General features: G+C 47.2%; 1 protein-coding gene across 1 annotated transcript in view; it reads right to left on the bottom strand.

Moving 5' to 3' along the window:
• Window positions 1–1,778: 1,778 nt before the first annotated feature.
• ajap1 (adherens junctions associated protein 1) overlaps window positions 1,779–25,832 on the bottom strand; it is a 430,540-nt gene continuing 406,486 nt past the window's right edge. Inside the window, exon 5 of the mRNA XM_072478480.1 lies at window positions 1,779–19,608. Within this exon, the coding sequence (XP_072334581.1) occupies window positions 19,587–19,608 (22 nt within the window). The 3' untranslated portion in view covers window positions 1,779–19,586. The remainder of the gene's footprint in view (window positions 19,609–25,832) is intronic.

Here is a 25,832-nt window from a genome sequence, read left to right as displayed (position 1 = left end):
TCCATTTAAGACAAAAAATCCGCGCCTGTCACTCCTTTACTTTCAAAAAAAAAATCCAACCCATTTTGAAGATGCAGCTTATAGACCAGATTTCACGCTAAGCACATCACTTTTGTAAACCAAAAGGATCAAACAAGTATTAGTTAATTGACACAATAATTTAAACTGCTTTTAGAATCACACTTTACAGTTTTAGAATGCAGGAGAGGTATTCAGTGATAGTGTAAAACGGTGTTGGACAACATTTTGGAAAAGGGATTGTTTCCTCATGTCAGTCAGTATTCACTTTCAAAGCAACTAAACCAGACTGGCATCGTTTACTGTTACGGAGATTTTCTGAACCCATTTCAGCCCAAGTTTCCACTCTGCCCTTTCAGCCCTGGAGCCTGATTGAGTTCAGGTACAATGGCCCATCTTTTCCTCAGTAAATTGGACGCAATACTCACGGTTACTGAGATCCACTATTGTGTGAGTGTTCTCAGAATGCCACTACCAGTTCACCATCCAATTCCCTGGGTCATTTAGTCTGAAAAATAGCTTCGACGATTTGAGCATCGTTCGTCCATTGGGTCTCCCCAAGGTAATGTCCATGCCTGTACAACACACCATCCCAGCCTGACTTGTATGATTCAGACAGCGGAAGTGCTGTCCAGTGTGCGGGACTCGTTGCGAAGAGCATTTTCCAGCGTGGTGGCCTAACCCCTGCATGGTGGACCGTCCAGTGTGTGAGATTCGGGGATAGGGTGGAGGCGTGGGCTTAAGTAGGGTGCTCTTTCCAAGGGCCGTTCCAGACTCGAAGGGCCGAATGGCCTCCTTCTGCACTGTATGATTCCCCTGCATGACAGATTGTCCAGTGAGTCAGCAAGTCCTGCGCCGCGGACTGTCCGAGTGTGTGTTCTTGTACAATGTGCGTCATTTTGCTTTATGGCCTGCCCAGTCTGTGAAATCCCCTATGCTGACACTTCATCACTCTGATACCTGATTAGACAGTGACAGCTAGTGAGAGATATCGGTATGCCACATGTGTGTACGCCGGTGATTCTATTTGGAGAACAAACAGTACAAGGAACGTCAAAGCTTTCGAATTCCTGAACAAATTGTTTTGATGCCAGACTATCCCCTCAGCTCTGGGTCCCTCAATACAGGTAGATCTTCATCCAGTCGTGCAGCCTGTCCATTATCCATCGTTCATTTTTACATCAACATTCTTCGAAGCAATGTAAGGAAGGCATTCTGCAACTTGGAATTCAGGTTTCTACACTAATGGATCTTTAACCTTCCCGCACTATAGAGCAGACCGGATGCCAACAACTGGAAGCGATGGTATTCTAGAGATGCCAAGGCTGAAATGGGTTCCTTTCTGATGTCTTAGAAAGTAACTTTGATGTATATCTGACAATTAGTACGTTAGTTTGGATGGAAAATCATGAAACAAAGGAGTGATCAAAGTCTACGTTCAATTGTCATACTAGCACTGGATGATTTGCTGTTTTGATTAAACATCACACTCTCCTCATTTTTAACATGTTGGAATAGATTTTCAGCTTCACTTGGGCGGGGGGTAAAATGGGGTAGGTGATGTGGGGGCCATGGAGGGGGGGGGGGGGGGTGGAGTGGAGTTCACCCATCCATTTTAAAGTCGTTTATTTCATTCTAATCTACCGCCCCGGCGGTGAAATGAAAATCTAACCGTTTAGTTCTCCAAATAATGAGACTGCTTAACTAACACACGGGCATCTGTGGAAGAAATGTCTAGGTCCTGAAACTGGGGCGGGGGGGGGGGGGGGACTGAAATACCAAGATGTGAAACTGAATGGCGCCACTCGACTGCGGGAAGAAGATGAAACAAAAACCTTTGAAAGCAACGTGTTACGAAAGTAATTTAAAAACCCGCACAGCGCTTACCTCCCGGTAAAGAAATCATGCATTAATCTTCAGCATGTTCATTAATGAATTTACAGGGGAAAGTACAAAAGAAAAAGGTGATTGGATCGGCTTCATAATCCTGACCGCGATGACACCGAGTCCAGTTGCAGGGCAAAGGCCTTAGCAGCGTCTTCATTACAATGAGGTCTTTGTGAGGAGGTTGGCCGGTCAAACTGGTTCCTTCCCAAGATTGGGGCTTCCACAATCCAAACTCGGTGTGACCTTAACATGGCTTTCGTTCTGTTTTGTAACGTCGCCCTCAGCCTCCACCTTATTTAATCAGTCATGCCGCCGTCCTGCGCTACAGGCTCTGAACTTTCACTGAAGTTATTCCAAGGGGGAAACAGGGACAGTGACTGCGGGCAGAAAGCCATGCTTCTCTATCTTTGGCATTTCCTGGTGCAAAAATGCATTTTCGAGGGAGACCGAAGGGGGCAGAGGCATGACTGTGCCGATAGGAGCCGACCAGAACTTGCAATTGAAACTTCGAAACTACCTGTGCAATGTCACAACCATTGATAGCATGTCAGAATGGAGCATTGAAACTTCTTTGTCAAGTGAATATTATTTTATTTCTCGTTCATTTTCTCCCCTCCTGACTCTCTTGCCCCAGTGCCGCCCTCAAATGGGCCATAATCCAAAGTTTAAAGCTACGGTGGTTATTTGGACGGGTTATGGAATTGCAGCAGCATTGCAGGCTCGGCCAAGCCCGGCCACAAACTCACGCCCACACCTGCCAACTGCCAACAGAAAGATGGTGAGCAGTCATCAGGTGTCCCGCTCAAACGTTGAGGCCAAGTGCAGCAGTCAGAGAACCTTCCAACACAGGTAAGTCAAGCCTGGCATCTCCTCGGTGTCTATATCACTTCGCCAGCCGCACACTGGACACACTCATTGGGCCACAGCATGAGGTGAAGACCGGGCCCGTTAACAGAAATCCCACCACATTCTGGTTAATTGGTCCGCCCAGATGCCTGTTTCAAACGGCTTCTCTCGCAGTGTGATGATGGCTCATTGGGATGGGAAATATTTTTTGACCTCGATAGTTCCTTCTGAGGTTGTGCGGGAATTGTGCCGCCATAAAAAAACAACAGAAAGTCCAGTATGACACCGATTTTATGGTGGGCAAGCACAGATTATTTCACGTCGTGGGCCGAAATCTGAGCCAAATTTGTCCTCGGGAAGGAATTACAACATTGGGTCGGTCAGTGGGCCTATCCTATTTACATAATCAAATCCTCCAGCCCGTGAGCTTCAAATTGCAGTCTTTACAGAGGCAGGCGTCTTCTTGCCTTGCGGGCAATTTAGGGGTGAAAGCTTCTCAGTCAGTGAAGGACCTCACTGCTGCTCACACTAGAAACGGTAACGAGAGCCATTGGAACATAACTCATCCTAGTAGGCGGAGGGAGTAACGGATGGAATCAGATCAATCATGACCTTCAATCCCCACCCGGTTTTACACCTCTTGGTTTCCCGCCCAAGAGCTTGGGGTCAAAACTATTGCCAAAGTTGCAATCACAACTTTGTTTCAACTACATGCGAACTTCAGCACTGAATCTGGGACGACAGTTCCTTCGATATGATTGGAAATAGCCAATGCCCACAACACTGCGATTCTGATTACTTGTGCTGACCTTTGGCCGCAGGTCATGGGGGCCAAAAGAGGGCAACCCTCTGATTAGTTTTTACATGACATTGAGGATTGAATCACCAAATGTTGAAGGGTCCCAGATGTTAGCATTTATTCAATGCATTCCACACACAACACCCTTATCTAACAATAATTACTTAGCAATTTCAATTTTGACACTTTGAATTGACTAATTGATTTTTTTTTTGGGGGGGTGAGTCCAGATTTGATCGTCCCTTGAATTAGCATCAGGGCCTCTGTGTTTAGGAGGGGTAGGTGAAATATTACCCAATCTCCAGTGCAAAATATGAGACTTGGGTGGGGGCAAACTGCGTTCCCTTTTTCCAATGGCCTAGCAACACCCAAATGGCCTAGTTCATACTTGAATCGTGGACCTTGGAAGTGAGATTGTGGCGGAGACAGCACAAGTCATTTTTGGGGAGAAAAAGAGGAAAGAGGGAAAAGGACCAAAAAAAATGCTTGTTCATTCATAGCTGCAGACCTCCGTGTTCAAGGTAACTCCGGAAGGATGAATTAGCAGCTTTCAACATTTACCAGCCTTTTAAGAATCAATGAGTTCTCTCCATGGTTAAGCTTCACTTCTTCCTCTCTAGAAACTTCCTGTTGCTAAATTGAAATTCATTTTATTATACAGTATAATTTAAAATGATGTATTCATGTAATCTAAAAAAAAAACAGTTGTCATGGCTATGAACCATTTCAAGGACAATAACAGCATTGGTGTAGTACAAAACAATGCAAAGCGCAAGTTGTTCAGTCAGTGTAGGCCACACACACACAAATCCTCGTCCTCTGCGCTTGGCACTTTGATCTCTGTGCTCCATAGATCTAAGAATTTGCACAACACCATTTCAAGGGAGAAAATGTATGACAGGAAAACGGATTTGTGGAAGTTATAAAAGTCTGCTGCTCCTCAGGGAGGTTAAAATCCTCACTGCCATTTTGTAGGCGTGGTAAAATCAGCAAGTTAATGTGAGAAATCACCAGTTACAGAGCTTCCTCCTTTTAGAGTGTACATTTTGTTAAACAGTTTGGATTTTAAAATAACTGATCTCTTACTCACTCTTGGCCTTCTGCCACGCCCATAAGCCAATTTGTTGATGTTTTCATTTGTTTATTTTTGCTTCATTTGCCCCCTTTATTTCTGCAAGTATAAAGCACTCTTCAGCAGAATGGAGATTTATTTGTCACAGTTGCTTTAGTTTATAATTTAATGGAGCTTGTGTCCACGAGTGGCAGAATGTCCTGGCTCACTGCAAGGCCTCCAACTGAGCTCTGCCTGTAAAAGCCTGTTGTCATGGCCACACTTCCCCCACAACGTCGTCACAAAACAATCTGGGCGATGCTCCGTTTTGGACGCTGAACCGAATTGGGGGGGGGGGGGGGCAAGGGAGGGGACGCAACGCAACTTCAGAAGCCAGGTCCTCCTCCTCCTCTTCTGCACTGCAGACCCTGCCATCACAGCCGGACAGGGACCCAGAGGCCTCCAATCACATAGGGAGGAGGAGAAGGATATAACCACGAGGGACTGCTCTGGTACATTCTCTCTACAGGACACAGCTCTGGTACATTCTCTCTACAGGACACTGCTCTGTTACATTCTCTCTACAGGACACAGCTCTGTTACATTCTCTCTACAGGACACAGCTCTGGTACATTCTCTCTACAGCAGGCTGCTCTGGTACATTCTCTCTACAGGAGGCTGCTCCGGTACATTCTCACTCCAGGACACTGCTCTAGTACATTCTCTCTACAGGACACTGCTCTGGTACATTCTCTCTCCAGGACACTGCTCTGGTACATTCGCTCTAGAGGACACTGCTCTAGTACATTCTCTGTACAGGACACTGCTCTGGTACATTCTCTCTCCAGGACACTGCTCTGGTACATCCTCTCTACAGGACACTGCTCTGGTACATTCGCTCTACAGGACACTGCTCTGGTACATTCTCTCTCCAGGACACTGCTCGGGTACATTCTCTCTACAGGACACTGCTCTTGTACATTCTCTCTACAGGACACTGCTCTCGTACATTCTCTCTACAGGACACTGCTCTGGTACATTCTCTCTACAGGACACTGCTCTGGTACATTCTCTCTCCAGGACACGGCTCTGGTACATTCTCTCTACAGGACACTGCTCTGGTACATTCTCTCTACAGGACACTGCTCTGGTAAATTCTCTGTACAGGACACTGCTCTGGTACATTCTCTCTACAGGACACTGCTCTGATACATTCTCTCTACAGGATACTGCTCTGGTACATTCTCTCTACAGGAGACTGCTCTGGTACATTCTCTCTACAGGACACAGCTCTGGTACATTCTCTCTACAGGACACAGCTCTGGTACATTCTCTCTACAGGACACAGCTCTGGTACATTCTCTCTCCAGGACACTGTTCTGGTACATTCTCTCTACAGGACACTGCTCTGGTACATTGTCTCTACAGGAGACTGCTCTGGTACATTCTCTCTACAGGACACAGCTCTGGTACATTCTCTCTACAGGACTCAGCTCTGGTACATTCTCTCTACAGGACACTGTTCTGCTACATTCTCTCTGCAGCAGCCTGCTCTGGTACATTCTCTCTACAGGACACAGCTCTGGTACATTCTCTCTACAGGACACAGCTCTGGTACATTCTCTCTACAGGACACAGCTCTGGTACATTCTCTCTCCAGGACACTGTTCTGGTACATTCTCTCTACAGGAGGCTGCTCTGGTACATTCTCTCTCAAATGGCTGCTCTGGTACATTCTCTCTACAGGAGACCGCTCTGGTACATTCTCTCTACAGGACATGGCTCTGGTACATTCTCTCTACAGTAGACCGCTCTGGTACATTCTCTCTACAGGACACTGCTCTGGTACATTCACTCTACAGGACATGGCTCTGGTACATTCTCTGTACAGGACACGGCTCTGGTACATTCTCTCTACAGGAGACCGCTCTGATAGATTCTCTCTCCAGGACACTGCTCTGGTGCATTCTCTCTACACGACACTGCTCTGGTACAGTCTCTCTACAGGAGGCTGTTCTGGTACATTCTCTCTACAGGAGACAGCTCTGGTACATTCTCTCTCCAGGACAATGCTCTGGTACATTCTCTCTTCACGACACTGCTCTGGTACAGTCTCTCTACAGGAGACTGTTCTGGTATATTCTCTCTCCAGGAGACAGCTCTGATACATTCTCTCTCCAGGACACTACTCTGGTACATTCTCTCTCCAGGACACTGCTCTGGTACATTCTCTCTACAGGAGGCTGCTCTAGTATATTCTCTTTCCAGGACACTGTTCTGGTACATTCAATCAACGGCAGGCTGCTCTGGTATATTCTCTTTCCAGGACACTGTTCTGGTACATTCGCTCTCCAGGACACTGTTCTGGTATATTCTCTCTCCAGGACACTGCTCTGGTACAGTCTCTCTACAGGACACTGCTCCGGTATATTCTCTCTACAGGACACAGCTCTGGTACATTCTCTCTACAGGACACTGCTCTGGTACATTCTCGCTACAGGAGGCTGCTCTGGTACATTCTCTCTACAGGACACAGCTCTGGTACATTCTCTCCTGAGGACACAGCTCTGGTACATTCTCCCTACAGGACACTGCTCTGGTACATTCTCTCTCCAGGACACTGCTCTGGTACATTCTCTCTACACAACACTGCTCTGGTACAGTCTCTCTACAGGAGGCTGTTCTGGTACAGTCTCTCTACAGGAGGATGCTCTGGTACATTCTCTCTACAGGACACTACTCTGGTACATTCTCTCTCCAGGACACTGCTCTGGTACATTCTCTCTCCAGGACACTGCTCTGGTACATTCTCTCTATAGGAGGCTGCTCTAGTATATTCTCTTTCCAGGACACTGTTCTGGTACATTCTCTCTACAGCAGGCTGCTCTGGTATATTCTCTTTCCAGGACACTGTTCTGGTACATTCGCTCTCCAGGACACAGTTCTGGTATATTCTCTCTCCAGGACACTGCTCTGGTACAGTCTCTCTACAGGACACTGCTCCGGTATATTCTCTCTACAGGACACAGCTCTGGTACATTCTCCCTACAGGACACTGCTCTGGTACATTCTCTCTACAGGACACAGCTTTGGTACATTCTCTCTACAGGACACTGCTCTGGTACATTCTCTCTCCAGGAGTCTGCTCTGGTAAATTCTCTCTACAGGACACAGCTCTGGTACATTCTCTCTCCAGGACACTGCTCTGGCACATTCTCTCTACAGGAGTCTGCTCTGGTACATTATCTCTACAGGAGGCTGTTCTGGTACATTCTCTCTACAGGACACAGCTCTGGTACATTCTCTCTACAGGAGGCTGTTCTGGTACATTCCCTCTACAGGACACAGCTCTGGTACATTCTCTCAACAGGACACTGCTCTGGTACATTCTCTCGACAGGAGGCTGTTCTGGTACATTCTCTCTACAGGACACAGCTCTGGTACATTCTCTCTACAGAACACTGCTCTGGTACACTCACTCTACAGGAGGCTGTTCTGGTACATTCTCTCTACAGGACACAGCTCTGGTACATTCTCTCTACAGGAGACCGCTCTGATAGATTCTCTCTCCAGGACACTGCTCTGGTACATTCTCTCTACACGACACTGCTCTGGTACAGTCTCTCTACAGGAGGCTGTTCTGGTACATTCTCTCTACAGGAGACAGCTCTGGTACATTCTCTCTCCAGGACAATGCTCTGGTACATTCTCTCTTCACGACACTGCTCTGGTACAGTCTCTCTACAGGAGACTGTTCTGCTATATTCTCTCTCCAGGACACTGCTCTGGTACATTCTCTCTACACAACACTGCTCTGGTACAGTCTCTCTACAGGAGGCTGTTCTGGTACAGTCTCTCTACAGGAGGATGCTCTGGTACATTCTCTCTACAGGAGACAGCTCTGATACATTCTCTCTCCAGGACACTACACTGGTACATTCTCTCTCCAGGACACTGCTCTGGTACATTCTCTCTACAGGACATTGCTCTGGTACATTCTCCCTACAGGACACGGCTCTGGTACATTCTCTCTCCAGGACACTGCTCTGGTACATTCTCTCTATAGGAGGCTGCTCTAGTATATTCTCTTTCCAGGACACTGTTCTGGTACATTCTCTCTACAGCAGGCTGCTCTGGTATATTCTCTTTCCAGGACAATGTTCTGGTACATTCGCTCTCCAGGACACAGTTCTGGTATATTCTCTCTCCAGGACACTGCTCTGGTACAGTCTCTCTACAGGACACTGCTCCGGTATATTCTCTCTACAGGACACAGCTCTGGTACATTCTCTCTACAGGACACTGCTCTGGTACATTCTCGCTACAGGAGGCTGCTCTGGTACATTCTCTCTACAGGACACAGCTCTGGTACATTCTCTCCTGAGGACACAGCTCTGGTACATTCTCTCTACAGGACACTGCTCTGGTACATTCTCTCTACAGGACACTGCTTTGGTACATTCTCTCTACAGGACACTGCTCTGGTACATTCTCTCTCCAGGAGTCTGCTCTGGTAAATTCTCTCTGCAGGACACAGCTCTGGTACATTCTCTCTCCAGTACACTGCTCTGGTACATTCTCTCTACAGGAGTCTGCTCTGGTACATTATCTCTACAGGAGGCTGTTCTGGTACATTCTCTCGACAGGACACAGCTCTGGTACATTCTCTCTACAGGAGGCTGTTCTGGTACATTCCCTCTACAGGACACAGCTCTGGTACATTCTCTCTACAGGAGGCTGCTCTGGTACATTCTCTCTACAGGACACTGCTCTGGTACATTCTCTCTACAGGACACAGCTCTGGTACATTCTCTCAACAGGACACTGCACTGGTACATTCTCTCTACAGGACACTGCTCTGGTACATTCTCAGTACAGGAGGCTGCTCTGGTACATTCTCTCTACAGGACACTGCTCTGGTACATTCTCTCAACAGGACACTGCTCTGGTACATTCTCAGTACAGGAGGCTGCTCTGGTACATTCTCTCTACAGGACACTGCTCGGGTACATTCTCTCTACAGGACACTGCTCTGGTACATTCTCTCTACAGGAGGCTGCTCTGGTACATTCTCTCTATAGGACACTGCTCTGGTACATTCTCTCTACAGGAGGCTGCTCTGGTACATTCTCTCTACAGGACACGGCTCTGGTACATTCTCTCTACAGGACACTGCTCTGGTACATTCTCTCTACAGGACACAGCTCCTGTACATTCTCTCTACAGGACACTGCTCTGGTACATTCTCTCTACAGGACACGGCTCTGGTACATTCTCTCTACAGGATACAGCTCTGGTACATTCTCTCTACAGGACACAGCTCTGGTACATTCTCTCTACAGGAATTTGCTCTGGTACATTCTCTCTACAGGAATTTGCTCTGGTACATTCTCTCAACAGGAATTTGCTCTGGTTCATTCTCTCAACAGGAATTTGCACTGGTACATTCTCTCTACAGGACACTGCTCTGGTACATTCTCTCTACAGGACACAGCTCTGGTACATTCTCTCTACAGAACACAGCTCTGGTACATTCGCACTACAGGAATTTGCTCTGGTACATTCTCTCTACAGGAATTTGCTCTGGTACATTCTCTCAACAGGAATTTGCTCTGGTACATTCTCTCAACAGGAATTTGCTCTGGTACATTCTCTCTACAGGAATTTGCTCTGGTACATTCTCTCACCAGGAATTTGCTCTGCTACATTCTCTCTACAGGAGGCTGCTCTGGTACATTCTCTCTACAGGAATTTGCTCTGGTACATTCTCTCAACAGGAATTTGCTCTGGTACATTCTCTCTACAGGAATTTGTTCTGGTACATTCTCTCAACAGGAATTTGCTGTGGTACATTCTCTCTACAGGACACTGCTCTGGTACATTCTCTCTACAGGACACTGCTCTGGTACATTCTCTCTACAGGACACTGCTCTGGTACATTCTCTCTACAGGACAAAGCTCTGGTACATTCTCTCTACAGGACACAGCTCTGGTACATTCTCTCTACAGGACACAGCTCTGGTACATTCTCTCTACAGGACACTGCTCTGGTACATTCTCTCTACAGCAGCTGCTCTGGTACATTCTCTCTACAGGACACGGCTCTGGTACATTCTCTCTACAGGACACTGCTCTGGTACACTCACTCTACAGGAGGCTGTTCTGGTACATTCTCTCTACAGGACACAGCTCTGGTACATTCTCTCTACAGGAGACCGCTCTGATAGATTCTCTCTCCAGGACACTGCTCTGGTACATTCTCTCTACACGACACTGCTCTGGTACAGTCTCTCTACAGGAGGCTGTTCTGGTACATTCTCTCTACAGGAGACAGCTCTGGTACATTCTCTCTCCAGGACAATGCTCTGGTACATTCTCTCTTCACGACACTGCTCTGGTACAGTCTCTCTACAGGAGACTGTTCTGCTATATTCTCTCTCCAAGACACTGCTCTGGTACATTCTCTCTACACAACACTGCTCTGGTACAGTCTCTCTACAGGAGGCTGTTCTGGTACAGTCTCTCTACAGGAGGATGCTCTGGTACATTCTCTCTACAGGAGACAGCTCTGATACATTCTCTCTCCAGGACACTACTCTGGTACATTCTCTCTCCAGGACACTGCTCTGGTACATTCTCTCGATAGGAGGCTGCTCTAGTATATTCTCTTTCCAGGACACTGTTCTGGTACATTCTCTCTACAGCAGGCTGCTCTGGTATATTCTCTTTCCAGGACACTGTTCTGGTACATTCGCTCTCCAGGACACAGTTCTGGTATATTCTCTCTCCAGGACACTGCTCTGGTACAGTCTCTCTACAGGACACTGCTCCGGTATATTCTCTCTACAGGACACAGCTCTGGTACATTCTCTCTACAGGACACTGCTCTGGTACATTCTCTCTACAGGACACAGCTTTGGTACATTCTCTCTACAGGACACTGCTCTGGTACATTCTCTCTCCAGGAGTCTGCTCTGGTAAATTCTCTCTACAGGACACAGCTCTGGTACATTCTCTCTCCAGGACACTGCTCTGGCACATTCTCTCTACAGGAGTCTGCTCTGGTACATTATCTCTACAGGAGGCTGTTCTGGTACATTCTCTCTACAGGACACAGCTCTGGTACATTCTCTCTACAGGAGGCTGTTCTGGTACATTCCCTCTACAGGACACAGCTCTGGTACATTCTCTCAACAGGACACTGCTCTGGTACATTCTCTCGACAGGAGGCAGTTCTGGTACATTCTCTCTACAGGACACAGCTCTGGTACATTCTCTCTACAGAACACTGCTCTGGTACACTCACTCTACAGGAGGCTGTTCTGGTACATTCTCTCTACAGGACACAGCTCTGGTACATTCTCTCTACAGGACACAGCTCTGATAGATTCTCTCTCCAGGACACTGCTCTGGTACATTCTCTCTACACGACACTGCTCTGGTACAGTCTCTCTACAGGAGGCTGTTCTGGTACATTCTCTCTACAGGAGACCGCTCTGATAGATTCTCTCTCCAGGACAATGCTCTGGTACATTCTCTCTACACGACACTGCTCTGGTACAGTCTCTCTACAGGAGGCTGTTCTGGTACATTCTCTCTACAGGAGACAGCTCTGGTACATTCTCTCTCCAGGACACTGCTCTGGTACAGTCTCTCTACAGGAGACTGTTCTGCTATATTCTCTCTCCAGGACACTGCTCTGGTACATTCTCTCTACACAACACTGCTCTGGTACAGTCTCTCTACAGGAGGCTGTTCTGGTACATTCTCTCTACAGGAGACAGCTCTGATACATTCTCTCTCCAGGACACTACACTGGTACATTCTCTCTCCAGGACACTGCTCTGGTACATTCTCTCTATAGGAGGCTGCTCTAGTATATTCTCTTTCCAGGACACTGTTCTGGTACATTCTCTCTACAGCAGGCTGCTCTGGTATATTCTCTTTCCAGGACAATGTTCTGGTACATTCGCTCTCCAGGACACAGTTCTGGTATATTCTCTCTCCAGGACACTGCTCTGGTACAGTCTCTCTACAGGACACTGCTCCGGTATATTCTCTCTACAGGACACAGCTCTGGTACATTCTCTCTACAGGACACTGCTCTGGTACATTCTCGCTACAGGAGGCTGCTCTGGTACATTCTCTCTACAGGACACAGCTCTGGTACATTCTCTCCTGAGGACACAGCTCTGGTACATTCTCTCTACAGGACACTGCTCTGGTACATTCTCTCTACAGGACACTGCTTTGGTACATTCTCTCTACAGGACACTGCTCTGGTACATTCTCTCTCCAGGAGTCTGCTCTGGTAAATTCTCTCTGCAGGACACAGCTCTGGTACATTCTCTCTCCAGTACACTGCTCTGGTACATTCTCTCTACAGGAGTCTGCTCTGGTACATTATCTCTACAGGAGGCTGTTCTGGTACATTCTCTCGACAGGACACAGCTCTGGTACATTCTCTCTACAGGAGGCTGTTCTGGTACATTCCCTCTACAGGACACAGCTCTGGTACATTCTCTCTACAGGAGGCTGCTCTGGTACATTCTCTCTACAGGACACTGCTCTGGTACATTCTCTCTACAGGACACAGCTCTGGTACATTCTCTCAACAGGACACTGCACTGGTACATTCTCTCTACAGGACACTGCTCTGGTACATTCTCAGTACAGGAGGCTGCTCTGGTACATTCTCTCTACAGGACACTGCTCTGGTACATTCTCAGTACAGGAGGCTGCTCTGGTACATTCTCTCTACAGGACACTGCTCGGGTACATTCTCTCTACAGGACACTGCTCTGGTACATTCTCTCTACAGGAGGCTGCTCTGGTACATTCTCTCTATAGGACACTGCTCTGGTACATTCTCTCTACAGGAGGCTGCTCTGGTACATTCTCTCTACAGGACACGGCTCTGGTACATTCTCTCTACAGGACACTGCTCTGGTACATTCTCTCTACAGGACACAGCTCCTGTACATTCTCTCTACAGGACACTGCTCTGGTACATTCTCTCTACAGGACACAGCTCTGGTACATTCTCTCTACAGGACACGGCTCTGGTACATTCTCTCTACAGGACACGGCTCTGGTACATTCTCTCTACAGGACACGGCTCTGGTACATTCTCTCTACAGGATACAGCTCTGGTACATTCTCTCTACAGGACACAGCTCTGGTACATTCTCTCTACAGGAATTTGCTCTGGTACATTCTCTCTACAGGAATTTGCTCTGGTACATTCTCTCAACAGGAATTTGCTCTGGTTCATTCTCTCAACAGGAATTTGCTCTGGTACATTCTCTCTACAGGACACTGCTCTGGTACATTCTCTCTACAGGACACAGCTCTGGTACATTCTCTCTACAGAACACAGCTCTGGTACATTCGCACTACAGGAATTTGCTCTGGTACATTCTCTCTACAGGAATTTGCTCTGGTACATTCTCTCAACAGGAATTTGCTCAGGTACATTCTCTCAACAGGAATTTGCTCTGGTACATTCTCTCTACAGGAATTTGCTCTGGTACATTCTCTCACCAGGAATTTGCTCTGCTACATTCTCTCTACAGGAGGCTGCTCTGGTACATTCTCTCTACAGGAATTTGCTCTGGTACATTCTCTCAACAGGAATTTGCTCTGGTACATTCTCTCTACAGGAATTTGTTCTGGTACATTCTCTCAACAGGAATTTGCTGTGGTACATTCTCTCTACAGGACACTGCTCTGGTACATTCTCTCTACAGGACAAAGCTCTGGTACATTCTCTCTACAGGACACAGCTCTGGTACATTCTCTCTACAGGACACAGCTCTGGTACATTCTCTCTACAGGACACTGCTCTGGTACATTCTCTCTACAGCAGCTGCTCTGGTACATTCTCTCTACAGGACACGGCTCTGGTACATTCTCTCTACAGGACACTGCTCTGGTACATTCTCTCTACAGGAGGCTGTTCTGGTACATTCTCTCTACAGGACACAGCTCTGGTACATTCTCTCTACAGGAGACCACTCTGATAGATTCTCTCTCCAGGACACTGCTCTGGTACATTCTCTCTACACGACACTGGTCTGGTACAGTCTCTCTACAGGAGGCTGTTCTGGTACATTCTCTCTACAGGAGACAGCTCTGGTACATTCTCTCTCCAGGACAATGCTCTGGTACATTCTCTCTTCACGACACTGCTCTGGTACAGTCTCTCTACAGGAGACTGTTCTGGTATATTCTCTCTCCAGGACACTGCTCTGGTACATTCTCTCTACACAACACTGCTCTGGTACAGTCTCTCTACAGGAGGCTGTTCTGGTACAGTCTCTCTACAGGAGGATGCTCTGGTACATTCTCTCTACAGGAGACAGCTCTGATACATTCTCTCTCCAGGACACTACTCTGGTACATTCTCTCTCCAGGACACTGCTCTGGTACATTCTCTCGATAGGAGGCTGCTCTAGTATATTCTCTTTCCAGGACACTGTTCTGGTACATTCTCTCTACAGCAGGCTGCTCTGGTATTTCTCTTTCCAGGACACTGTTCTGGTACATTCGCTCTCCAGGACACTGTTCTGGTATATTCTCTCTCCAGGACACTGCTCTGGTACAGTCTCTCTACAGGACACTGCTCCGGTATATTCTCTCTACAGGACACAGCTCTGGTACATTCTCTCTACAGGACACTGCTCTGGTACATTCTCGCTACAGGAGGCTGCTCTGGTACATTCTCTCTACAGGACACAGCTCTGGTACATTCTCTCCTGAGGACACAGCTCTGGTACATTCTCTCTACAGGACACTGCTCTGGTACATTCTCTCTACAGGACACTGCTTTGGTACATTCTCTCTACAGGACACTGCTCTGGTACATTCTCTCTCCAGGAGTCTGCTCTGGTAAATTCTCTCTACAGGACACAGCTCTGGTGCATTCTCTCTCCAGGACACTGCTCTGGTACATTCTCTCTACAGGAGTCTGCTCTGGTACATTATCTCTACAGGAGGCTGTTCTGGTACATTCTCTCGACAGGACACAGCTCTGGTACATTCTCTCTACAGGAGGCTGTTCTGGTACATTCCCTCTACAGGACACAGGTCTGGTACATTCTCTCTACAGGAGGCTGCTCTGGTACATTCTCTCTACAGGACACTGCTCTGGTACATTCTCTCTACAGGACACAGCTCTGGTACATTCTCTCAACAGGACACTGCTCTGGTACATTCTCTCTACAGGACACTGCTCTGGTACATTCTCAGTACAGGAGGCTGCTCTGGTACATTCTCTCTACAGGACACTGCTCTGGTACATTCTCTCTACAGGACACTGCTCTGGTACATTCTCAGTACAGGAGGCTGCTCTGGTACATTCTCTCTACAGGACACTGCTCGGGTACATTCTCTCTACAGGACACTGCTCTGGTACATTCTCTCTATAGGACACTGCTCTGGTACATTCTCTCTACAGGAATTTGCTCTGGTACATTCTCTCAACAGGAATTTGCTCTGGTACATTCTCTCAACAGGAATTTGCTCTGGTACATTCTCTCTACAGGACACTGCTCTGGTACATTCTCTCTACAGGACACAGCTCTGGTACATTCTCTCTACAGGACACAGCTCTGGTACATTCGCACTACAGGAATTTGCTCTGGTACATTCTCTCTACAGGAATTTGCTCTGGTACATTCTCTCAACAGGAATTTGCTCTGGTACATTCTCTCTACAGGAATTTGCTCTGGTACATTCTCTCAACAGGAATTTGCTCTGCTACATTCTCTCTACAGGAGGCTGCTCTGGTACATTCTCTCTACAGGAATTTGCTCTGGTACATTCTCTCAACAGGAATTTGCTCTGGTACATTCTCTCTACAGGAATTTGTTCTGGTACATTCTCTCAACAGGAATTTGCTGTGGTACATTCTCTCTACAGGACACTGCTCTGGTACATTCTCTCTACAGGACACTGCTCTGGTACATTCTCTCTACAGGACACTGCTCTGGTACATTCTCTCTACAGGACAAAGCTCTGGTACATTCTCTCTACAGGACACAGCTCTGGTACATTCTCTCTACAGGACACAGCTCTGGTACATTCTCTCTACAGGACACTGCTCTGGTACATTCTCTCTACAGCAGCTGCTCTGGTACATTCTCTCTACAGGACACGGCTCTGGTACATTCTCTCTACAGGACACTGCTCTGGTACATTCTCTCTACAGGACACAGCTCTGGTACATTCTCTCTACAGGACACAGCTCTGGTACATTCTCTCTACAGGACACAACTCTGGTACATTCTCTCTACAGGACACCGCTCTGGTACATTCTCTCTACAGGACACAGCTCTGGTACATTCTCTCTACAGGACACAGCTCTGGTACATTCTCTCTACAGGACACAGCTCTGATACATTCTCTCTACAGGACACTGCGCTGGTACATTCTCTCTACAGGACACTGCTCTGGTACATTCTCTCTACAGGACACTGCTCTGGTACATTCTCTCTACAGCAGGCTGCTCTGGTACAATCTCTCTACAGGACACTGCTCTGGTACACTCACTCTACAGGACACAGCTCTGGTACATTCTCTCTACAGGAGGCTGCTCTGGTACATTCTCTCAACAGGAATTTGCTCTGGTACATTCTCTCTACAGGACACTGCTCTGATACATTCTCTCTACAGGACACTGCTCTGGTACATTCTCTCTACAGGACACTGCTCTGGTACATTCTTTCTACAGGACACAGCTCTGGTACATTCTCTCTACAGGACACAGCTCCGGTACATTCTCTCTACAGGACACAGCTCTGGTACATTCTCTCGACACGACACTGCTCTGGTACATTCTCTCTGCAGCAGGCTGCTCTGATACATTCTCTCTACAGGACACTGCTCTGGTACATTCTCTCTACAGGACACTGCTCTGGTACATTCTCTCTACAGGACACTGCTCTGGTACATTCTCTCTACAGGACACAGCTCTGGTACATTCTCTCTACAGGACACAGGTCTGGTACATTCTCTCTACAGGACACAGCTCTGGTACATTCTCTCTACAGGACACAGCTCTGGTACATTCTCTCTACAGGACACTGCTCTGGTACATTCTCTCTACAGGACACAGCTCTGGTACATTCTCTCTACAGGACACAGCTCTGGTACATTCTCTCTACAGGACACAGCTCTGATACATTCTCTCTACAGGACACTGCTCTGTTACATTCTCTCAACAGGAATTTGCTCTGGTACATTCTCTCTACAGGACACTGCTCTGATACATTCTCTCTACAGGACACTGCTCTGGTACATTCTCTCGACAGGAAACTGCTCTGGTACATTCTCTCTACAGGACATGGCTCTGGTACATTTTCTCTACAGGACACTGCTCTGGTACACTCATTCTACAGGACACAGCTCTGGTACATTCTCTCTACAGGAGGCTGCTCTGGTACATTCTCTCTACAGGTATTTGCTCTGGTACATTCTCTCTACAGGAATTTGCTCTGGTACATTCTCTCAACAGGAATTTGCTCTGGTACATTCTCTCTGCAAGAATTTGCTCTGGTACATTCTCTCAACAGGAATTTGCTCTGGTACATTCTCTCTACAGGACACTGCTCTGATACATTCTCTCTACAGGACACTGCTCTGATACATTCTCTCTACAGGACACTGCTCTGATACATTCTCTCGACAGTACACTGCTCTGGTACAGTCTCTCTACAGGACACAGCTCTGGTACATTCTCTCTACAGGACACTGCTCTGGTACATTCTCTCTGCAGGACACTGCGCTAATACATTCTCTCTACAGGACACTGCTCTGATACATTATCTCTACTGGACACTGCTCTGATACATTCTCTCTACAGGACACTGCTCTGGTACATTCTCTCTACAGGGCACGGCTCTGGTACATTTTCTCTACAGGACACTGCTCTGGACCATTCTCTGTACAGGACACGGCTCTGGTACATTGTCAGTACAGGAGGCTGCTCTGGTACCTTCTCTCTACAGGAGGCTGCTCTGGTGCATGCTGTCAGGCCTTGACAGATTTAAGCCAAATCCTCGCCCACAGCCTTAGCCTAATGGTGGCTTGGCGATTCCAGCCTCGGGTGACTGACTGTGTGGAGTTTGAACATTCTCCCCACATCTGCATGGGTTTCCCTCGGATGCACTGGATTCCTCCCACAGTCCAAATGTCTGCAGCTCAGGTGGATTGGCCATGCTAAATTGCCCCTTAATGTCCAGGGATGTGCAGGTTGGATTACAGGGTTACTGGGATAGGGTAGGGTGGGCGGGGAAGTGGGCCCAGTTAGAGTGCACTTTCAGAGGGTCAGTGCAGACTCGATGGGCCAAGTGACCTCCATGTGCACGGCAGGGATTCTATGATTCAAAGGAGAACCGGACAGTGAAAGGGGAATAATAAAGAAATTGTGAGTATGAGAGCTAAAGAATTAAGTCTGTTAAACAGGATATACACTCTGTATTAAGTGGAATTTACTGTAGTCATACTTCTCATCATTTAATCTTCGCAACAGACACTGCTTTAGTAAATGTCAGCTCTGAGTAGGTCCTGTTTATGGAAAGAAGCGATACTATTTCTCGCAGACAAAAAATATTAAATGCTTTTCCAAGAGTTAGATTCTCTCAGCGGATCGTACCAGCCTTTAGTCTCTAAGTACGTGGCATCTAATGGCACTGTTGGCAGTGGATCCCAGTTCATGAGATTGTATCTCCACTATAGACACTTCTGAAAAGTTGTGAAGTCCCGTCGAAATCTGACTGCTGAGTCTCATTTTCTTCACGCCCCGAAGCTGCGCTCCCTTCTTGTTCTGGCAAAGGTTTAAATCTTCGACAGTTTCTCTTCATTTTCTCCTGCTTCTTCATAAAATAATGTTATTTTATAGGCATTCTCACTTAAAAAAATAAACAAGGTTCTGCTCACTCCCTGCCCCACGGGTGTGCAATAAAAAGTCGACATCCGCGTGTTTTACAGATTCACCAGTGGGATCCTGGAAAGAAAAGAGAGAGAAAAAAAACAAAGAAATGTTTTTTTCTAACAAGGGCGCTTAACCAGATAGAATTTTACAAAGCGCAAACTACATTTTTTTTTTAACGATGAGCAATTAAATTGATCGCACTGCTAATCAGTTCAGATAACATGCCGAACAAGAGTCTGTAAGTGTGAGAATATTAGCAAGTATGAAATATGGGCAATGGATGATTTTCTTTAAAAATACCGTCAATGCTTAAAAATAGGAGACAAAAATGCTAATTGCTGGAAAGCCACAGCTGATTGGACAGCATCAATGGAAAGGGAAAGAGCTGTTGTAATTTCAGCTCAATGGCCTTAAGTCAGAAGTGGGTGGTGCTGGAAATGCACAGCATTTAATCAATTGTAGAGACAAGAGGGAAAGCCTGTAATAGGACGGAAGACAGAAGCCATTAAAGGATGAAAGGGATTGCTAATAATAATAATAACAATCGCTTATTGTCACAAGTAGGCTTCAATAAAGTTACCGTGAAAAGCCCCTAGTCGCCACATTCCAGCGCCTGTTCGGGGAGGCCGGTACGGGATTGAACCTGCGCTGCTGGCATTACAAGCCAGCTGTTTAGCCCACTGTGCTAAACCAGCCTAAGGATGGGCGTTTATTCAAACAGCTCTAATTTATCCTCTCCCCACCCACCCATAAACAGAAAGATGTTTTGATTTGTTTCCCTCTTTATGAGTGGTGGAGTATTTCCCAATCCCCCGGTGTTGGTGCGATCCGATTATCTATTGATAACCCCACAGCACACTCGAGATAGGATGAACTCAAAGGGTTACTTTATTTGTACACACTCAAAATGCAAAAGAGGGTTGACACATTCCCCTCACCTTCAGATAATAAAGAGAGGATAGAGAAAAGAAAGATTTACAGTAGCGAGACAAAAGACGAATGAAATATTGGGGGTGATTTTGCACCAGTGTTCACCGCGAGTGCAAACGGCAAGATCTCGCTAAAATCGGAAAACAAGATTCTCACTGGCAAGGTATCATTTTTTGATTTTCTCCACCGCTCATTGGTGATGTCATCTCATTTCAATGCATTTTAATAAATTTAAATATGGTGAGCGAGCTTCCCCACCATATCATCCTAACACATTTCAAACTCCCGCTTCTCTGACATGATGTCAAATTGGCGAGGTTCACAACAGGTATTTTAAAATGCGAAGCCATTGAAGGCGACCCACTGGTGGCATACAGGCAAGTATAGCTCCTGCTGAACGAGGGACATGCCCACGCAGTGTCCTGCCCCTGACACCTTGGCACTGTGCCCTGGCACAGCTATGCTGGGGGAAGTGCCAAAGGGGCTCTCTAGGTTTCACCACTAGGGGAAGGGTCCCCTTATGGGGGGGGGGGGGGGCTCGATGGTGCTTGTGTGTGATGGGGGAGTTCCCCTTATCTGAGTTCCCCTTATCTCAGGGAGTTGGTACCCACTAATCATGTGGGGAGATGTGCCCCTTATCTGAGGGGGGTTTGCTCCGGTGCTTGTGTGCGGAGTTTGGTTCCCATTATCCATTGGTGTGTGTGTGTAGGTTGTGGTGTGTGTATGGTGGGGTGGGGGGGGGGGGGGGGGGGCTCCCTGCATCTGTGCGGGAGGGAGTAATTTTTTTAGCGCAAATCGGGGCGCACTTTAAAAAGGACACCCTTGCCTGCCTGATGGCGTCAGAGGTGGCTGCAACATGTCTGTACTCTGAGTGCTGTATTATCTGACAAGAAAAGCTGGCGGTGCGGAAGGGTAGCTGCACGTCGGTTTTCTCGCCAAAGTATCGGAAAGTTTTTCCTGTTGCTTTCACATGGGTTCCAGAGTTCGGACTCAATGTCCACTCAGGTACTCCTTCACGGAGGCCAGCAGGATGAAAAGCGATGTTGTAGAATTCACTTTTCCAGTGGTGTTGACTTTGCACAATGAGTTGACATGCAGGGATGAATCAGGTATGCTGGTAATAGCACAGAAATCCCAACAGAAGCAACGTAAACGGGGCCAGTGTGCTACCTGGGCAGAGCTACTTTGCTGTGAGGCTGCCAGTCCGATGGTAGTTAGGCAAAGCAATATTACTGGTTCCACAAGCCAGGGTCCCATATCATAGGACTCCCACCACTCCACAATGTCTTCACCAAAAATGTTTATCCGTTGTTTGTAAATTGGTTATGTGTTCCATACTGATAATATCTTAGCCATTGTGGGTTAAAAGGAAGGTCTGAGAGGCCATTGTCTGAGATGTTCTGTTCTGACTGGCCAGCCCTGATTATGCAATAGAAAAAAGCTTTGATTTAACTCCTTTTGAAGTTGGGCTGTGCACTCCTCAAGTGATCATTGGTAGCTCCTCCAAGATAACGAGGTATGACTGAAAAGTGGTTTATTTTGTTCTGGGGTCACAGACAGACAGCTTAATCCATTTAAAGGATATTGTTCAGGTTTTTTTTTTAGGGATTTAGAAATAGTCATGAGGATAGCTGTACACATTTTATGAAAACATACAGTGTGATGTCATAGTCCATCACAGTTCTTCCCCACCTCGAAGAAAATGATTGAATTCTATCTCATTTTTTTTACATGGTCTTATGAAAGAAGGACAGGAGGTAAAGAAGTATGCATTCATTATCACATTCAAACTGGCATGGCAGTAACATAGTTGGTAGGGCAATGGCAGTTTCCCACTCCATTTTCTTTTGTGGTTTAAATCTGGGTCAGTGCATCAGCAACGGCCTTCTTGTTCCTGTCCTGGGAGGTGGAGTGATCAGGTGACTTGGGAAGATGTCTTCAGGGCACGAGATCTCGCCAAGGTAGGATTTCTGAAGTTCCCTCCGTTGGGGATCAGGCTTGAGTTGGGGATCAGAACTCTGCCTGTCCAACTCCTGGTTAATTGTCCTTGAAAGGGTCTGGGGGTTTTATGGGGTGGTTAGCACATACGGCAGGGTGGTGGTGTGTGGTGGTGGTGAGTAATGGTCTCGCTGCTCTGGGCCGATATGCAGGAGGATACCAGGTATCTCACGCTGACAATTCCAGGTCCTTTGATCATGGAGCTGGTGGGCTCTTTCCCAGCCTAGCTCCTCCCTGCTCCACCTTGGTAACCTGTAGGTTCAGTTGTTCAGAGATTGTGGTTAGATTGACTGTAATAGAAGTGGGGTGATTTAATGGGACTTTGGCCTCTCTCGCGGATTCCGGTTTACAGTTTAGCTCGGGCGCGAGCACCACTGGGGTCTGCCATTTACCATTGCTGGATGCTATGGGTTGGCATGGCAACAGATTAGGAAGCTGCTCCTGAAGTTGGGCCAGCCTTTCTTGGTCTGGATAATAGGGAGATTACTTCCTGTAAGGGGCCTCTCTTGCATCCTTACTGGGCAGGGCTGCAGCCTTCTGTGTTATTACGGATAATTTTAAGTGCAGTGGGAAGCCCTGTGAGGTTGTCTCGTGATTCTGTAACAAGGTGGGTTGGTATGCGATCCAATCTAGTTTGGTTTGTTCTTTTGGTCAGTTGGTAGGTGGGCTCCATGATTTTTTGGAACAGAACTGCCCACTGGTGGATAATCGTCTCTCACTGCACCTGCTGTGGCTTTTCAACTCAATGATCCATCACCCTCACATGTTCTGGGCCAATTCCTGTTAACCACTGAAAGTTGGCAAAAATCTGCTGACTGGACCAATCACTGACTTCTTAGCCAGTGATGTGGAGATGCCGGCGTTGGACTGGGGTGAGCACAGCAAGACGTCTTACAGCACCTGATTGGAAACAAACCTGTTGGACTTTAACCTGGTGTTGTAAGACTTCTTACTGTTCTTAGTGCCTTTGGATTGGGATTGGGCAATTTTCGAATTGGTTCACTATTCCCTGGGACACCACTGCTTTCAAGTGCATGTGGAGCGCTGGCTACCCTCCCTTGCGACTTTTCAACTGGAAGACGCATCTCACTCCCTCCCTGCACATTTGTTTGGGGATTCCCTTGGTCCCTACTCAACTTTGGAAAGGAGGGGCATAATTTAATAGACTCGTCTTGGTGTCGAGGGGCCTCTCAGAAGAATTACGACGCTCAAAACGAACCTTGCGAGACGTCGTTATCTGAATCTCACCCGCACTGGGCGAGATCCAGATATGCATGTTTAAATGAGCCATTAGGCTCAGTTGAATGTGTGTTTGCCGGTTTCTCTGGGGGCCCAGGAATCTCCAGCCAAGCCTGGGAGACCTCACCAGGATGCCATTTAGTACTGGTTTCCTCAAACATGGAGCAGCCATAATGGCACCTGGGAAGGTCTCCCAGACGATTAGACACCTCTGAGTTGTCAGGGGCAGAGTGGCACCCTGGCACTCCTGATGGCCAGTCTGGTAGTGCCACCTGGGACACCCTAACATAGACATAGACATAGAACATACAATGCAGAAGGAGGCCATTCGGTCCATCGAGTCTGCACCGACCCACTTAAGCCCTCACTTCCACCCTATCCCCGTAACCCAATAACCCCCCCTAACCTTTTTGGTCACTAAGGGCAATTTATCATGGCCAATCCACCTAACCTGCACGTCTTTGGACTGTGGGAGGAAACCGGAGCACCCGGAGGAAACCCACGCAGACACGGGGAGAATGTGTAGACTCCGCACAGACAGTGACCCAGAGGGGAATCGAACCTGGGACCCTGGCGCTGTGAAGCCACAGTGCTATCCACTTGTGCTACCGTGCTACCCTGGCATTGGCGGTGTCAATATGTCAGGCATCTAAAACCTCTGCCCTTTAACTATGAAAAAACCTGGTGTGTTAAAAAAGATTGCTTGCTATTTCACTGTCCACTAACATAAGCCTTAGGGCTACCATTACTGCATTAGTGGCCAAAGACTGATTTCACATCCATCCATTATCACAGTAGGATGCCTGCCATTTCACAATTTGACTGACACTTTGAAGTGGAATTTTATCTTATTCTTTCACAAAATGTGGGCATTGCTGACTAGGCCAGCATTCATTGCCCATCCATAACTACCATTGAAAAGGTAGTGAGGAGCTGCCTTCTAGAACTGCTATGGTCCATGCGGTGCAGGCACCTCCCACAGTGCTGATAGGATGGAAGTTCCAGAATTTTGACCCTGTGACAGTATATTTCCAAGTCAGGAAGGTGTGTGATCTGGAGAGAAACCTGCAGGTAGTGGTCTTTCTGTGCACCTGCTGCCCTTGTCCTTTGAGGTGCTAGCGGTCACAGATTTGGAGGATGTTGCTGAATATGTCTTGGTGAATTTCAGCACGTGATGATGTTGGAAGAGATTATGCAATTTAATTAAATATTGTTATAAGGGATAATGTAATTGAAGGAATGCAAATATTGTAAATGGTATTTTTAGGAATGAGAGTATTAAAAAATAAAGTCTACAATGGACACTTAGAACTTCATTTTATTTACTCTCAGTATTGGGTCCTGCGGTCAGACCTGAGTGGATATTGGGTGACTTGTCAGGTGGTTGTAATGAGGAAGGATGTTGGGTGGAGGGTCATGACTTGGCGCTAAGTTGGCAGAAACGGGCCATGAAAGTTGTAAGTGGGCATAGTTTAGCTTGGAGAGTGTGAGGAATCAAGAGGTTGTGGGTGAGGGGCATCAGGTAGCATGGTAGGTATGGGAAGTTTGCAGGGGAGGGGTGTTGTGAGGGATGAGGGTGAGATGCCTGCTTTATGTATTATTTGTTTCCTTCTCATCTGAATTTCAACATGGTGCCAGAGCACTGAGGCAGGCTTTCCGCGTAGGTCGCAACTATACCTGGCATCTTCTGCAGTCGTTGTGGGGTTGTTCAGCCTGATTCCTGGGGAACCCCGCCACCATGGAATGAAAATCCAACGTTCCGAGTCACTTTCTCCCGGGTTGGGTTTGCGGAGCCGGGAAACATCTCGACTCTGTGCCCCTGAGGCAGGAGGGAAAGTCGAGGCCTAAGCTGAGCCATCTGAGCCAGATCTGGGGGAACACTGGTGGGCGGGAACCAGATTCACATGCAGAAATGCCAGAGGCTGAGATTCTGAATCTAACTTAAGCAAACAAGCTAAATGGGGCTGAGGTTTCTGGGCAAACCCATTCAAAAAGTTGGACTATCTGCTCCAAATCACAAGTGACTAATAATTAGATATTTAAGCAGCTTGTAATGACTACTGACCATCTCCCCGTTAAACTTACAGCAATGGGGGAATATTCAAAAGATCATTAACCAGCACATTGGG

This window comes from Scyliorhinus torazame, chromosome 16, assembly GCF_047496885.1.
Source record: "Scyliorhinus torazame isolate Kashiwa2021f chromosome 16, sScyTor2.1, whole genome shotgun sequence".
Taxonomy (NCBI): Eukaryota; Metazoa; Chordata; class Chondrichthyes; order Carcharhiniformes; family Scyliorhinidae; genus Scyliorhinus; species Scyliorhinus torazame.
This window is presented reverse-complemented; position numbering and strand designations above follow the sequence as displayed.